The sequence below is a fragment of the Cygnus atratus genome, chromosome 13, assembly GCF_013377495.2.
Source record: "Cygnus atratus isolate AKBS03 ecotype Queensland, Australia chromosome 13, CAtr_DNAZoo_HiC_assembly, whole genome shotgun sequence".
Classification (NCBI taxonomy): Eukaryota; Metazoa; Chordata; class Aves; order Anseriformes; family Anatidae; genus Cygnus; species Cygnus atratus.
The window spans coordinates 7,197,386-7,214,197 of record NC_066374.1 but is presented as its reverse complement, the minus strand read 5'-3'; the positions used below and the strand labels follow the sequence as shown (position 1 = coordinate 7,214,197).

Genomic DNA, 16,812 nt, shown 5'->3' with positions numbered 1-16,812 from the left:
ACCATTTTGAGGACATTGGCCACTGATTATTGGGTTAAACCAAGTCTGAGCTTAAATTACACTTTTGACAATTTGTTTTGCACTCTGAGTCAAAATGAAAATATTCTTGAATATTTCGTGACAAGATGTCATCCCCTCTTCCAGACCTGCTTTTACTCCCAAATATGTTAGTCTAAAAATCTTCATTTTGGAATTTATTATTGACTTTTAAAAATTATTTATTTATTTAAAAGACACGCCACGACGGTTGCTTCTTTGTGCAGTCAAAGACACCTTCTCTAGACACCTAAGTGGCTAAGCACCTTCGGCTTGTCTCATAACAGAGCACCGTGAGCTAGACTGAGCCTGGGCATCTGCTGTTTTAGTATCCCCAGTCATAATTTAGAACCTCAGCTCCTCCCATTCATCACTCGAATCCTTGTTGTGCCACAAGTCATTGTGTGCCACCCTACTGTTAACTGGGCTCCCTACATGTTTAAATGAATGCACTTTTGAGATATTTAAGTAGGAGCACAGTGTCTCCATTGAAAGTTACTGATGGGCAGAGAAATTCCCCCAAAGCTTTCTCAGTCATGAGATTTTTGTAATTTTAATGTTGTTTTCTATACTAGATGAGCAGAAACTGAAGGGGATTTTAGGGCTTGACACTGTAAGCACTGTAAGGCAAATAACCACAGAAGAGGCATTACAGGAAACAAGAATGTTATGTACCTATACTTACAAGTTAGTTACATAGGACAGGAAACATCATACAGGAGAGACAGAACCTGAAGGCCTCCAGGTGCATTGCAAGCTTGGTTTTGCAAACACACTGGAAAACCGCTGAGTGCTCAGTTGGCACAGAATATTGTATAAGACAGGCATGAACAAAGGACCCGGGAGAAAACTAGCACAGAAAAGAAGATGCTTGCAAATTCCCAGGGAACTATTTGGTCTCTCTTTTAAAAAAGCTGTTCTAAAATAATCCAAGACTACCGTGCCTATTATTATATGCTACACACTGTAATTTGCCTGTGGATTTCCTACTTACTTTTTACAGGCAAAAGTACGGCTTGCAATCCCCAAATGCTTGCTGACAATTTTGGTGTTTGAAACCACAAGTTTCAAAGTCTTTTGAGTTCAGAAGTGTTTCAGAAAAGATGGGTCAAGCTGTAAGAGGATGTTAAAAGGATGTGCTGGGTCAAGATAGGCTGGGGTCTGAAGTTCTGAAACAGAAGTATACGTGCCTGCAGCATCTGAACGATTGCCAAAAATGTAATAGATCCCTTCACAGAAGCAGGAGCCCATGGTGCAAACAACAATTTGTTATCTACACACCACGTGTTCTGCCAGCTGACGTTTAGGAAAGCCAAACTGCAATCCTAAACAGAAGTGCTTCGTCAGTGATCTTCAGTAAAGGAGATTTCCTAATGCAAACAGGGCAGCCTCTAGAACTTAGTTTTCAAACTGAGTAAAGCATGAAAGCCAGGTGAATTCACATAAAGTTAAACCGCAAATATGCACCAGGCTTACAATGAAACCCTCTGCTTACTCTACTTCTTCATGCATTCACTTTACTGGGGCAAAGGCTCAAATGCTCCAGCAGAGCACTTTTCTGCCTGGAACGTTTATTAGTATCAACAATTTGAACGATAGGCTGCAGAATATTTTCTATAAATTTGACTTCAAATTCATCACTGCAGAACAGGAAATCATTTTTAAAAAGTTAACAGTAATGTAATCAGGAAAACAGAAAGCTTCATTTCATCAGCCTGCCCAATCAAAGCGGTTTTACTTTGCAAATCCCCCATGTTCAGGACTTCGCAAAAACTATTTAAGAGTTCATCAAGTCCAGAAGCATTTACAGAAAGTATCTGAATGACTTCGGAGGGAAGATCCACATGGGCAATCTTTCCCTTCACATAAAGGAGCAAAATTCATGAAATGCATTATTTGCTATTAATTATTTACTCCACTCACTCGTGGTAAAACAGCACACTTAATGCTTTTTTAGAAAAAGAAAAAAAACCCTGCAGACCAAGTATTAAAATTGTGACCTCAAACCACCCAGTTTGATCAGAGAAATGTGGAAAACGCTCTGAGTTTGCCACAGATTACATAACATCTGAGCAGCAAAGCACGCAGCTTCAGAACTGAGCGTCTAGCGGTGCTGTACACAGTTCATTTAGATTTAAGACGCTGCTAGATATAAAATTAAATTTACTTATGCCTTTTAATTAATACAGCATACAAGTCTATCAGCAAGCTTTGTATTTGAGCAACATAAAGCATTGCTCCAAGAGTTATGCACTTAATTGTACGCTCCTCTGAGCCGGGGTAACTCCACACCTGAGTAAGCAGAGAAACCTCACAGGACGTTTTCATGACTAATCATATTAATTTGTTCATGGGACTAGGGCCAAGCATGGCAAAATTAATAAGCCTCCCACAGTATAAGCAGATGACAAGAACATAGCACGAGAAAGGTACAGTCATTTACTGTGGAACTGGTTTGCTAAACTAAAAATGCGCAGTAGAAAACAGCGTGCCTCGAGCACGTTTCCACAGATTACTACTTCATATAGTTCTACTTTCCATCTGATTATGGGCATTGAGAAGTCATGTACCATATGTCTTCAGCAGGCTGTAAAAGTATCTCTTCATTTCTAGAAAAATTTTGCTTTGAATCTTTTTCATTTGGACTTCATTGGACGGAAACGTCTCCCAGAAGAACAGTAAATCAGCCTGGTTTTAACAGTCAAAGTTCAATTTCCTAAAAACGAGCTATTTGTTTCTGTACAATAGAAACAAATGCAAGTGTATCAGGATGATGTTAAGAGCAGAAATTATCAAGTGGATTAAATGAAGCAAAGATTTGGTAGGTGGAATCTCACTTCCTTGGTTTTGAAGGACTACGATAGCTTAGATTTCCATGGCCTCCAAGATCATAACATCACAATTCTGAAATTTTACGAAACAAAAATTATGCCATCACTCTTCACTTTCTGCGCTGTTGCCTTTGGAACAGATTACCAAGTACAATTTTCTATTATTCTTCAGTGAAGGAAGAAATCATGAGAATGGTTACTCCAGATTTTAATCGTCAGTGCCTGCTGAACAGCGGCATTGTGATGCATGACCCTGCCCTTTCACAGCCCTGGATGTTTTGACTGTTTGCCCACTTGGCTCCGTCCCTACGTTTTAGTGAAGCCGTAAACAAGAGATGGGAAATGGCATGCCCAGCAAATCACAGAATGCTGAAAAGGTCAAAATAGTACTGCTGAATGTTTCTACCCTGTAATTTACAGAATATATGAGGCATTCACAGACTAATAACTCATTCATATGACAAACACTGTGGAGACAATGTAAAATGGCAGGACATGAATCCCTTCCAGTGACAGTGTTTCTAACAAGCCCATAAAACAGTGCAAACTTTGCCCTGTGATTCTCTCTTTGGGAACGATAATATGGCCTGACATTCAATGCACAACAGCATATGGCTGAGGACTGCACAGTCGATTGTCTCTGGGTTTGCAGCCAGGCTCAGAATCCTAAAGGTAAAGACCCTGAGGAAGGAGTCCTGGTCAAAGCCAGGCCACTTCCCCAGGGCAGTGGTCACAGCACCCAGCCTACTTGAGTTCAGGAGCGTTTGGACAATGCTCTCAGACATAGGACCTGGTTCTGGGATGGTGCTGTGTGGAGCCAGGAGCTGGACTTCGTGATCCTTGCTTGTGGGCCCCTTCCAACTTGGAATATTCTGTGACTCTTCCCTATCTGTACTCTGTGCTCGTCTCAGAGCACTTCTGCTATCACCCGATTCATTGTCATAACATTCCTGGGAAAACAAAAGAGTACTGTCCTCACTTCAAAAGAGTGCAGAATCCAGACTACGGTCAGCAAAGCTCCACCAGAGCAAGAAAACGTTGCTCTCATCAACAGCCCTACTCCCCTCTTCTCCAGGAAGACCATCTTTTCTCACCTTGTCCCCCAAAGCAAATTTCATTTTTGCAGAAATAAACTCATGCCTGTTCCTCTGGCACAAGTCAAATGCAGCAACCCCAGACACCAAACAGGAGATCCGTAAGCCAACCTCAGCACAGCTGCATGCCTGTGGTGGTTGAAGCGATGGTCACATTTGTTAATGACAGTTTAGTCCCAGTGAAGTGCTGAAGATGAACATCCTGAACACCCACACAAAATCATCACCGTTTTCAGGGAAAGTTTTACTGGTGCAAGAAGACTTGATTCATTTTTCTGCCATAAGTTAGTTATTGCCCCTGTATGAATGCTGCTGAAGATGTGTAAACCAGTACTTACCAGACTGTCTCTTCTTTACTATCTTCTTTTATTAAAAGAAACAACATTTATCTAAAGCAGTGCTATTGCGAATGTAACCACAAGGTTGTCTAACGTCAGTTCATCACTTTATGAAATAAAGACAGTGTTATTTTTGTCCTTCAAATATACATAATGTTGATGAAACAACCACTGAAATCATCTTAAGCAATAAATAGTTCATAGAAATACAAAAAAATACTGAAAGTGCCAAATGTTGCCTTCTGACATATTCGTGCCAATCCAACGGATCTGAATGGATGTAAAAAACATGGATTGGGAGCCAGAATTCAGCCTTACCTTTCCAAGCCAATTACAGCAAAAGGAAGATCTGTGCAAGTATCAAACTGTTCCCCGCTTCACACATGCATCTGGATTAACCACACAAAAAGTACAACAACTGAGAATTTATGCCAGCTGAACAGCAGAAGCCAGCCTCAAGTCTCTGAAGTACAGCATTTCTCCATTATCCCCGGGAAAAGCAGGGATATTAACAACGCACCAAATTAGCATCAAAGCATTAGCGGTAATACACCTAGGGTATTTAGGAAACTACTTCTAAACCTAAATGTCAGACAATTTGTCTCTAATATTCCCTGCAGATTAGTACAAAACGGTTGTAATAGATGCAAATCCTGCACCCCTTCGCAAAGGCATGTTCGGCTGAAATAGCTGCGGAGCCATATCCCTGTGCTGCAGGGACAGGCAGCTCCTGAGGAATATACCCCAGGTTTCTTTTCATTCCCTAGGGAAAAGTGCTCCTTCATGTATATCTGTGCAGGGACACAAAGCTTTTGGTGTTATGGTTTGCACCGCCAAGAGGGAGTGAATCTCCAGCGTGGAGTCCGGATCATTTACACAGCACATCTGTAGCCACTTAAGGGAGAGAAGTGTCTGGGGTTTGCGCTCCTGGGGGAAGAAAGACGAAGTCCCAGCTTATTTCTGGGAAAAGGTGGGTGCAGCGGAGAGCTGCAGACAGCTGGAAGGTACGGAGGAGACAACAGTGAGGGTCCTGGCTTGCTTCTCCAGCCACCAAGAGCGCATGGGGGCATGGCTGGGAGATGGGGACGCAGTGGGAGAACCAGGGACGGAGGAGACCCGTTTTTCCCGGGCTTGGGGTGCAGGGGACAGCAGCCACGTGCCTTCTCTGCTCTCAGCCTCAGCTTTCCTCTGCCGCACAGTGCACACAGACCCAGGTCCCTGGTACATGGTGCCGGGTTGTGCCACCCAGACAGCATGTGGCAGGAGGACGAGATGTGGGGCAAGCCTCACCCACCCCACACATGGGCACCAAGCAGGGCAAGGGCAACTGAGGCTCTGGGGACAGCTTCCAGTCTGCCCGTGATTTCAGCACCCGTTCCTCCACCTACATTACTACTTTTAGTAATAGTTACAGACTGTATTACGGGAGTAACATTTACAGGCTAGTCTAGCTGGAAAACGACTTGTATCTTGAAAAGCTGGATTCAACAGAAAAAACAGCATTGCTGACTGCTACCTGATTTCCTTATTAGAGATTACCTACGTGTATGCTGTATCTTGTATCAAGGCTGTTCTTTATATAGCTCTGCCTTCACATACTTATGATTTTGTATTGATTGATCTATTTGGTGAAATCAAATCCGAAAAATTAATTACCTTAATCAGACCTTTTTAATTTTGGAAGACATGGAGGGGAAGACATCTACATCAAACACCTCAGGCATTCTCACAGAATGGGTGAAGCAAGCAGGTGAAAGAAGACATTACCTCCCAGCCTTTCCATCCTAAAAGAGACACCCAACTCACTCTACAAGAGGCCTTTTCCATTCCCAGGAAAACCCTCCCAGGTCTAACCAGGTTTGAGCTTTCAGGAGAAGGAGTTTGAATGAGCTCTGGGGTGACTCAGGCACCAGCTCTGGATGCCTGGCACACTCCTGTGCCCACATCTCACTCCACCAGGGCCAAGATCTCCTTGTAAACGTGCATTTGGGCTGCCACAGCACTTCATACAAGTGACGAGCTCCACATCTCAACAGAAGAGCATGGAACCAGCGCTTTGACAAAAAGGACCTTGCGCTATTTTTTAAGTGCTATTCTTGTTCTTTTCCCATACCTGTCAGCAGACACTGGAGCTTTGTATGTTCTCTTACGCTTGTTTTACAGTAGCTCTATTGATCTGCTTAATAACCAGCCTCACGGAATTGCACTGTTAAATCTTCTAGAAACAAAATCTTTCTGACCAGGTCAGCTATTAGGAAAAAGTGAGAACCCTCATAAACTACGTGTTTTCTTTCCTCAGCATCTTTGGACACAGAAACTACCATGAAATCAGCGAGGTAAATCCCCTGACATTTCCCTTGGTAAGTAAATGAATTAACATAGATATGTTAATAGATATTGTTTTGTTTTCTAAGACTCTTGCTGCTTTTCTTAAGTAAATGTCTGAAAACAAAACCAGTACCTAAAGTAAAAGCCAGTGATACCAAAGCGATCAACTTCATATAGACACGAACATTAATTCCAGTCTCACCTAGCTCTCCACAGATATTCATAAGGAAAAGACTAACCTCACACCACAATCACTGTATTCTACGTTGTAGAATGAACAGAACAGAAAGTCCTAGCATCTGTTTTGATGTGGTGTTTTTAGCTTTTTTAATACTGAAAAACACCACAGAAGTGTAGAACAGCAGCAATGGTGCAAGCTAGGTGACTCTGGGAGCTCCTTAAACGTCAGCTAGCGAGATGCAGCTCCTCCACGATTCTTACAAGGCCCTATCCAGCCCAAAGTCAAAGCACAAGCAAGCTTCCTTTCTTCTGCTAATACATATCCCTGCCATGCTGCTTTTACACCAGACACCAGCCCCTTGGCACTACCAGGATTAGGCAAAGAAGCCAGGTCAGAGGAGAGACCTACTCTGCAATCACGTAATTAGAATTCAAAGGATTGGTTATCTTTCCTTCCACGTTCACAAAGTACTAGGAGCGAACAAAGTTAGGTGGAAAAGAGTTAAAAAAAAAAGAAATTAAGAAATCAGAGTGCTGTACCAACAAGTCACTTAAGACTTGGAGCACAGCATGCTCCCCTCACTGCCAGAACAGCTGCATGTGAAAATGGATGAGAGATCTTTAAAACGTACGGCACCGCAGCCTGGAGACTTCTGACAGGGGTTTTGATCTTTACTTTTCTAACTCGTACCAGGAGTTGTCTAGCCTTAGCGATTTGGTACAAACAATCCAAATAGGCAGCTAGGTTTATACGGTCAAAGCAACAGCAAAAAAAAAAAAAAAAGTATTTGAACAACTTCTTTGAATCACACTGTCCTAAGCTTTAGGAAGTTCACATGCAGACCTTTACGTGGGAGACTGTCACATTTTGCAAACAGAAAAATAAGGATGCATGGCACAAAACTCTTTAAATACGATCTCCAGAGCCTCATGCTAAAGCCACACTGTCTCCTGGGCAGAAGACCTGTGTGTATTTTGGCTCGTACAATCAAATCTGATTTTAATTTAATGAAGAAACTCAGGAATATCATTTTTCAGGAAGCAAATAATAGTGTCAGATTAAGCTCATATCTGCAAAAACATGATGTTTATTCTTTCTATAAAGTATATTTGCTACAATCAAGATGTAAGATTGTGCTGTATTGTCATGCAATAAAGTACTATTACTATGCTGTCCTCCGAAGCCAAGAGCTATCAAAATAAAAAAGTGGGGGTGTTTTTCCCCCCTTTTATGAGAATGAAGACATAAATAAAAAATAAACAAATTGTTGTTATTTTCTAGGTCTGCCCACAGATGAAGTGATTATCTGACCTCATAAAGCATCCAAGACAGTGGAATTGTTTTCAGACTATTTCTCTAGTTCTCTGGGATGCTGTTTGGTGCTCATCATCTCCTCTCTTCCTCTATTTCTCTACCACAAGCAAACACAGAACACAAGAAAGAAGAAAATTCTGGCTTCTGCTTCTCAATAACCTTGACAGGGTTGGTTTTGATCTCTGTCAAATTCCAAAAGGAAAAAGGAACAAGCAAGAAGTACAACCATGCTCCTTCAGAAGAACAAGGAAGGCTCTGAGCCATGTTTGAAGCCTGGAGGAGCTCTTTTATCCACCGTCAATAAGAATTGTGCATACCTATTTTCATTTGAATCTTCTTACAAAACAGGAAAGCCAAAAGGTGAATTCTGAAGTCTGCAATCAGGTCAAGTAAGCTGCTAAATAGTCAGGCCGCTGCCTAGAGTTCTGGGAGGATTTTGCACAGCATTGTGCTAATCATTTAGGATAAAGCCCCTAAATAACTATTAATCTCCTCTGCTCATAAAGCAAAGACAGCCATCTCTTTAAAGATTAGTTTTCCAACAGAATCTAAAATAATCTCTCAGAACAAGTAGGTGGATTAAACTCCATTCCTTTTGTAGTTTAGGGGCGCATTCATACTTGCGCGACCACTGAAAAAGCAGGCGTATGGGATGATTTGGCTCCATGGGCTAAATGCCCTCTGAAGCACAGATCCACATCTAGTACAACACAAAAACATCACTTGTTAGAACTCTTAACAGTTTAGCAAGATTTCAGAAAAGCATTCCAGGAGATGACCTGACTTAGAGCTTTTTGCTGTTTCTTCACTGCAATCAAATGCTTCTCTCTCCTCCAAAGCTCCAGTCCTTACGGGGTCTGCAGCACACTGCAGAGGTCAGTGTGGCTTCCAAGGCCCAATCCACAGGTACCTGCCAAGAGCTGAAGGTTTTCCCTGGGGCTTTTCTAGCTCTATCTATCTGTCATTTTAAATTAAGAGAGATATATGGCAAATTTCACTGCATATTCAAGAACGAAGTTCAGGTTCTTTCATAGGCATTAATTTCTTACAGCACAATATGAATATGGTTTAGTGGCGATAACCAAAACCATTCCCCCACCAGAAGAGAAGCCCCATATGCAAATTCCCTGATCTTGGAGGACAACTCATGGAATACATTCCGGCACATGAAGATACAAGATTTCTATTTCCCTACAGTGATATTCCAAAATCTTATTACTGAGCCACATCTCCAAGGAGAGGAGGGGTTTTGTTTGTTTTCATTTTACTTATTTTGAATCAACCCCTTTTAATCAGTCGGAACAAAATGTTTTCACGTAGGAAAGAAAAAGCTCAGTACAAAACAGAATCCTGATGGAATGGAGGAACTTGGAATAGGAAATGAAGATGGAATAAAAATGCAGCAAGCAAAGATGTGCCTCTGAGTGCCTTTATTACACAGCTGCATGCGGGGACAGTTTGCTCCCAGAGGAAATCATTACAAAGTTGACTTTTAACAAGCTGGACCTGGAAACCAAATTCAGCCTTTAGGGCTGATCCAAACTTCAATGACTGTTCTGCTGCTAGTTTTGTGGGGCTTCTGAGTGTGGCCTCAGACTGATTTTGTGTTTTTGCCTTTTAGGCTCGATTTCTGCTCAGGATTTTCTGAGGAAGGGAGCGTGAGCGCACACATTTACCTGCCTGCAGGATTCAGCAGGTACTGGCTGCTTCCCAGCTCCACTGCTGCCTTCCTTCCCTGGGCAAGTCCTGACAGACTCCTGAGTCAGTTCAGGTACACAAGAGAAAAATTAGCTAGGGTCACAAATGATTCTCATTCTTGCCACAATTCAGGAATCACGTTCAGGAATTGAAGCCCCATTTTTAAATACTCCATGCCATCTGAAGTGTTTTGCTGATACTGTTCGGCTCCTAGTTTAAAAACAAGGATGTCACACAAACAGACAAAAGGCTTTACTGCACTCACCAGCCACCTTACATGTTTCATTCTGACTCTGCTTGCCTTTAAAGACTATTCCACCACGGAATCCTACCCAACTTTGCAATAAAAGAGTGGAAGAATCAAGCTGAAGAAGAAAGCAAATAGCACTCCTTCAACACAGAGTAAATAACCCACATTTGCAATTCATCCTTTGTAATTTAAACTCATGGCAACACAGTCCTCAAAAGTAACTCCACTTACGTTTCTTCAAATTAGAAATGTACTTTCAAGGCACTGAAAAAAAAGCCTCTGGAACTTCAAAGCCAAGCAATTCTTTCAGCATCACGATGCCTCACAGCTCCCCGAAGTTAGCAGAACTTTCTAACAGAGTTTCTCAACACGAGAGAAAATACATGCTGCCAGCTGAGATTCAGAGCTATGCAACCACACAAGAAAATACAGTGGGAATGAGAAAAGCACGCAGCCATTTTAGTCAAAAGCCCTTTCTGGTACACATTCAGAACCACCTGAAAACACAGTTTTCCATTAACTTTTAAAGGAATCAGCATTTCTTTTATGAGACTATTTGTCTTAGGGTGAACATCTACAGATCAATACAGCACCTACGCAGACATGTTACTCTATCAATCATATGTTAAAAAGAGCTGCAAAACATCATATTTTATATATTTATATACTTTAATACCCAGCGTAACCAATTAGTACTGCTGTCCCCTGATGTTACACAGGTTCATTCCCTGAAATTGCCATGACGGAAAATTCTACAGTTACAAATGAGAAGCTGCAAATTGATTTGCATTTAATAACAGTACCACTGAACCTTTCTTACCACTTGCAATTTTTCCCCATCTGCTACCAGAATGGAAGTTTAGGATCTATTATTCCCACACGGGGACTTACCCAGCTGGACATCTATAACAGTTGGCTGGTTCTCCATGGGGAACAATGGCTTTGGAGGCTTGTCTGTGAGTAATGCTAGAAAAGAAAATGAGAAAACGTAATGGAAAAATTGAGACAAATAACTGGATAAGAAAAGCTCTGTCATGTAAGCAACCAAATGTTTGTATACTTGATGGCATGCAAACATTTGTTACCTAATACCACTGCTTTGGCTGCTACATTGCCAATGCAGGGCTGAATTCCTCGTGGCTGCAGTGGCCACTGATAGAGTGGAAATAAATAATTTCAGGAGTTACATTCTTAACAGAAAGCAGCAAGAGGAACTCCATTTGTCATTTTTAATCCACATACAACACCTAGATCAAATGTTTTAGATTCTCATCCTGTAAAGTTACACACTCCATTCATTTAAAACGTCCACCTAACCATTTCAGTGCAACCAGTCCCAACGTTTAAGTTTCCCCAACACAGAGTTTAGATTCTTAAAGAAAAGAACCTAGCATCTGGATGCTCTTCAAGGCCCAAGCAGGGACCTTACTGCTTCTGTTCTGAGGTTTCTCTATTGGGAGAGCTGGAAACAACACCCAGGTGATCGATCGCTCAAGCCATGAGGACAGACAGTCATGGGCAATGCTACTACTGAACAGTTCAGCTATGGACACTGGCCTCATGACCCAGTTTAAGCGTTCAGTGCTAGTCTGTGCAAGTAAGTTTGAGCTAAAAGAACAAGTATTCCTGGAGTACATATATATATATATATGTATAAAAAAAATACAGGGAGATTTTTTTTTTTTTAAACAAACACAGCATCTTGTGCCAAAAAAATTAAACACTTCAAATTTACTTCAAAACTTTTTCAGTTAGAATCGATCACTAGAAGTTATTTGATCTGAGTTTGCAACCTAAACTCGCATTTTTCCATAAAAGACAAAGGCAAAATTGCCCTCAGCTCCTCAGAAGCCTCAGCACCTAGTGGTTTGATAGGAAACCAGCCTGCCCAGAGCTTTGCTAGCTAGAGCTGAAAGCTGCCCTTAGCCAGGCAGCAGGTCTCCCCAGCCAGGAGGAGGGAGCTCCACACGCTCCTGCCCTGTGCTCCCAGTGGAGCTGAGCTCACTGGTGTGCTGGGAGGACACCTCACACTGGGAGGACATCTCTGCAGCAGCATCTTGCAGCTCACCTTCTCCAGGGTTTTCAAACAAGCCGGCTGAGCAGCTGAAGCAGAAGTGCAGCAGTCACACATTTCACTAATGTGTGAGAGAGGCTCTGATAAGCAGCGATCAAATGGCAGCTGTGTGAAGTCAGAGGCAGCTCAACTCTGCTATCAAAGGATCTTCAACCCACACAGCATTAAGCCCACATCTGAAGAAGGTGACAGATTAGGTGATTGTCAGCATAACCCACTCCCCGTTTCATTTAAATGAAAACAGAGCTCCTTCCACTGACACTCCAGCCATGCTCTGCTTATCACTGAACAGACATTTCAGTAACAAGCCAACAGCCAACATTTCTGATCCAAACCACGCGTTGGTAAGAAGAACCCTTTGCACAGTTTACCCACAAGGACAACACAGGAATCTCCTAAGGTATTTAAACAGCGTCTCAATAAGACTAAAACCACAAGAAGGGCTCAGAATGAAAGATAAATGGGAAGTATGAATGGGAAATTCTGTTGATGAGAATTCAGCACATGTCCAAGACCTCATAAAGAAAGCAAAGACTGAAGTGGAGAAAGAGATCAGCTTGAGAACACAATTCTAAGCAGCTTCATACACCAGGTAGATTTTTTTGAGGGTGGAAGTCTGACAAAGGGAGTGGACAAAAATAAAGCCCCAGCTCCCAAAACCTGACACCTCAGTTGAGCATGGGCCTCTGCACTTCATGAGGACCCTCAGCAGAGTTTCATTTTCTACTACCATCACTTTGCTCTTTTCCCTGCTACCCTTAAACCTTCCTTGTATTATTACTGGTACTAACTTGTCCCCTCTGTGCTCTGTATGACTTGGGGAAGCTGCACCCATGCGGTGCCAGCATGTTCAGGCTTTCCTTGCTTCATGTTCTTTGCGCATCTCATTCCCACTGCACCCCTCACAACCCACCCCAAGCTGGGCTTCCCCTGCTTCCCTTCGCTTTACTTGTATCTTTGGGTGATTTTTTAAATGTGCTTTTGGGTATCACATTTCAAAAGGTTCTATTTGGCCATATTGTTCTCGGAGGGTAATAGTTATAAGGAGCTGACAGCCCGTCAGAGCTCTGTACGCAGGAACTGAAATGGCCCAGGGGGATTCTGAGCCTAGAAGGCAGCGAACTGCTAGCTCTTCAGTGTCATGCACGTTCATAAAAAACAAAAGCCATCCTTATTTTCAAGGTCAGAAAACAGATTACTTATTCACCTTGTGAAATTCACTTTTGGTCCTTCTTAAGCAGTAAGAAGATGGAAGATATTCTCAGCTGCAAAGAATTCTGACCTAAAACAGGATCTCTGTACTTGACAGAAGTCCATAAATAACCTTAATGCAAATGCACATTCCTCTAAGAGAAATTTTGTGAGTTCCCTGGACAATTTTATAGATCATAGAGGCACTCTGATCTTCAGCCTTGCTAAAAGGGGAGACAGAACAAAAAGTTAAAGCTGTTACTATGCCGTTGTGCCTTTAATGAAGCTAACAACATTATGCCTTCTCACCTAACTCTTGCTTCGCATTCCACAAAACCACTTGAAATTACAGCAATGAAATGCACTGCAAACGTTCTTCTTATTAGGAACAGGACTCAGCGGTACTTCTGCAGAGAAGCATGCGTGTACCTCATTACTGTCACAGGGAGAGCAGGGATGGAGCTGTCTGCTGGTTGTTCAGATCCCTAGGAACGCGACACGCTCCTGGGCTGCTCCGAGCAGCGGTACTACTACAGTGAAACTGCTGGAACAAGGACGTATTGGTTCCCCAAAGCACCAATTTTTTTGCCTCTCCCAGACACTCAGTCCAACAAGGCAGTGCTCTAAGCAGTTCTTTGCCTCGACCTGCCCTTCTGGGACTGCACCCCACAAAGGTGGGGATGGCTCTGGCTGTTTGCTTGTGCAAGTATCAGCTCTACAATGCTAAATCAAGTCTGAGCAGAGGCCTCAGGTACCGTTTTGTGCTTTGTCCTGGAGTAACACCTGGCAGGACCTGCTGCATGGGGCAGCATCTAGCTACCCACAGGACCAACCGAAGAAGAAAATAGCCTGGAAAAAGCAGCACCTGGTTTTGAGCGCCAGTGCAGTACAAGAGCCTAGCAGCTCACTTCTTCCCCCACCACAGCCTTACTATTACAAAAAACATCTCATTCCATAGCTAAACTTGCACATAACACACTAATGAGCTCCCCAGAAAAAGCACGAAGCAGTTGAAAAGAGACAGCCTTAGGACTGGGGTAAGGGCTGACAGCTCAAAAACTACCAGGCATCTTAGTGAGCACCAGCTCCCTCCGTTAGTTACCTGACACAACTATTGCCTGTATTATTTCCTACCTTCCTGCTGTAGCAGCCTCATAGTGCTCTCCCTCTCTCCACTCCTTTCCTTCCTTCACAGCAGCCACAGGCAGGAACAGCTCAGACTACTACTACAAGGCAAACCCCTTACTGCAATTTTTAGTCAGCTGAGCTGCTCACAACTTCTGAACGTAACACCCCCACATCAGGTGAAGGCATGCCCGAAGCCAACAGGGATCACCTGTGCCCCAAGCACCCGAACTTCTACCAGCATCAAGCCAGTCACATTCAAATACAGCTGCTTACAATTTGGAGGGCTTCGTTCTTGGGACAGCACAGCTGAACTGTTTTCCAGACCAGAGAGCTCTTCTAAGGGAGCTGAAGGCAGAAGTGTAAAAATATTAATTTGTATATGGCTAAGAATCAGTCGAATGCTGGGGAAAGGTTTTCCTCTTTCTCTTCTCCCTTGGTGTGGATAGTGACTCTTCCTCTTGTTGTGATGTACCCAAAGTACGTCTGCTGTTCTATAATTTTGCTACGGATGTACCTCCTGGACATTTGTTCGTGTGATTTGCAATGATGAAAGGAACAATTATCCAAATATCAAGCAGAATGCAGGGAATCTAACAAAATTGTTTCAAATCTTCTAGGAGACAATTGCATGCCAGCCTACTTCCTTAAATCAAAGGATCTGGCATTTTCCCACCAGTAATTAGTGCAGAGCCTCCAGTATCACTCAAACAAGAATCTGGCTAACCTTTTGACAGCAGAACTGATGTGTTTGAATAGCATCCTCTGGGGCAAATAACAGCATGCCAAGTCCTTCATCTGAAAGTAGCTCATACCCCAAGTTAAGCTTTTGTTCGCTCCTAGTTCAAATACACACGCTTCCAGGCATGGCTTAGATCTGCTATGGCATCCAACAATCTTGGCAGTGACGTTGTAACTTTCACGACGGAGACGGAGCTGTGTGCGAAATGCTAAATGAGGACGTTAAGCAGAGGGCACGTGCTGTGAGGTGAAGAGCAGCATTGCACCGCTTGGAAAAGAGGCACCTAACTCCCTTTGGCTCATCTGAAATCCCAGCTCATGCCAGCCGATTTCTCAGTGGCTGACAGTAAAATGCTCCAGGCCTGACCTGCTACTGCCTTCTCTGTTATGTTGCTGCTTACACCTCAGCAAACGTGTGAGCCAATTGTGCAGATGTAAATGTGAAAGTGACAGCTACCGTCTTGGCTGCCAGGGACTGAGCTGTGCACTCGCGGAGTTAAAAGCTTGTCTGAAGAGCCAGGGGTTCCCACTTGGGCTCGTAATAAGTATCCTCTGGGGACTGAGCCTCCAGCACATGTTCAGCATCAAGTCACTACCGGATCAGAAGGATCGCTTTTCATTTTGTTGGCACAGCAGTAAATTACCACACAAGGTGAAATGCAGCAAAGAACCGCGTCAAGCAGCTCATTCATAAAACTGCAGCTCCATGAGGCTGTGTTTATGCCGGGAGGCTGCTCCCTGATCAGCTGCATTGTGGCGGTGCAGCAGTCAGTCACAACACTTCCTCAGCATCCAGCCATTGTGCTGCGCCCCAGCAGCAGCAAGCTGACAGGATGATTGCACCTCCATCCGTCACTTGCTGTAACAGAAATGAAGCCTTCGCAACTAAATGTTGTCGCAGGATAAATGTCTCCACCTTTGAAGATAAACGCTGAGCCCTCATTCTCAATAAACTCCAACTCAATAAACTCAGAACTTGTGTGGAAGCCAGGAGTCATTACCCAGTGACAAAGAGTTTTGCTCCGTTTATTACTATTCAAACAAGAAATGCATCTTTGGGGACAATGGGATGAAATGATATGGCAACTGGATGCCTCCCCCTCCACCACCAGCACCACGAACATCATTTTTTGCAAACTACCTAGGATCAAGAGTGCTTTAATGTTTGGTCTGCCTCTGTGGGACTGTTTCCTGCAAGAAGGAGTTTAGCCTATTGGTATTAGCAGTAGATAATTAGAATTTATGACATTAATTGTTTTTATGACATAGAGAGACAACACAATCACCATTTTAAGGAAGAAGCTGTGTCTCTGCTGAAAAGCAAATGAACTCTGAAGCACTCAAATGCTCTTGAATCATTACTGCTGGGTTTGATTCTAACCCATTGAGCCCTCGATAATTTGGAACAGACCTGTGTTTGGGAGGTCCTACTGCTGGCACCAAAAAGAAGCTGGCCCCGCCTGTAGCCCCCTGACTTTGAGAGCAGTGAAAATCCTTAATGACGAGCTGCGTCTGTCTGTCCTGCTCTTGCCAGCTGCTCCAACAGCTTCTGCTGCAAGGTCATGCCTTGCAGCACAGGGTGCCTGTTTCAAATCTGCAACAGCAGCTGAC

The 16,812-nt window shown here is 43.2% G+C and overlaps 1 protein-coding gene across 1 annotated transcript in view; it reads right to left on the bottom strand.

Moving 5' to 3' along the window:
• IL1RAPL2 (interleukin 1 receptor accessory protein like 2) overlaps positions 1–16,812 on the bottom strand; it is a 339,990-nt gene that overhangs the window by 86,387 nt on the left and 236,791 nt on the right. The window contains exon 6 of the mRNA XM_050713426.1: positions 10,962–11,036. Coding sequence (XP_050569383.1) covers positions 10,962–11,036 — 75 coding nt within the window. The remainder of the gene's footprint in view (positions 1–10,961; positions 11,037–16,812) is intronic.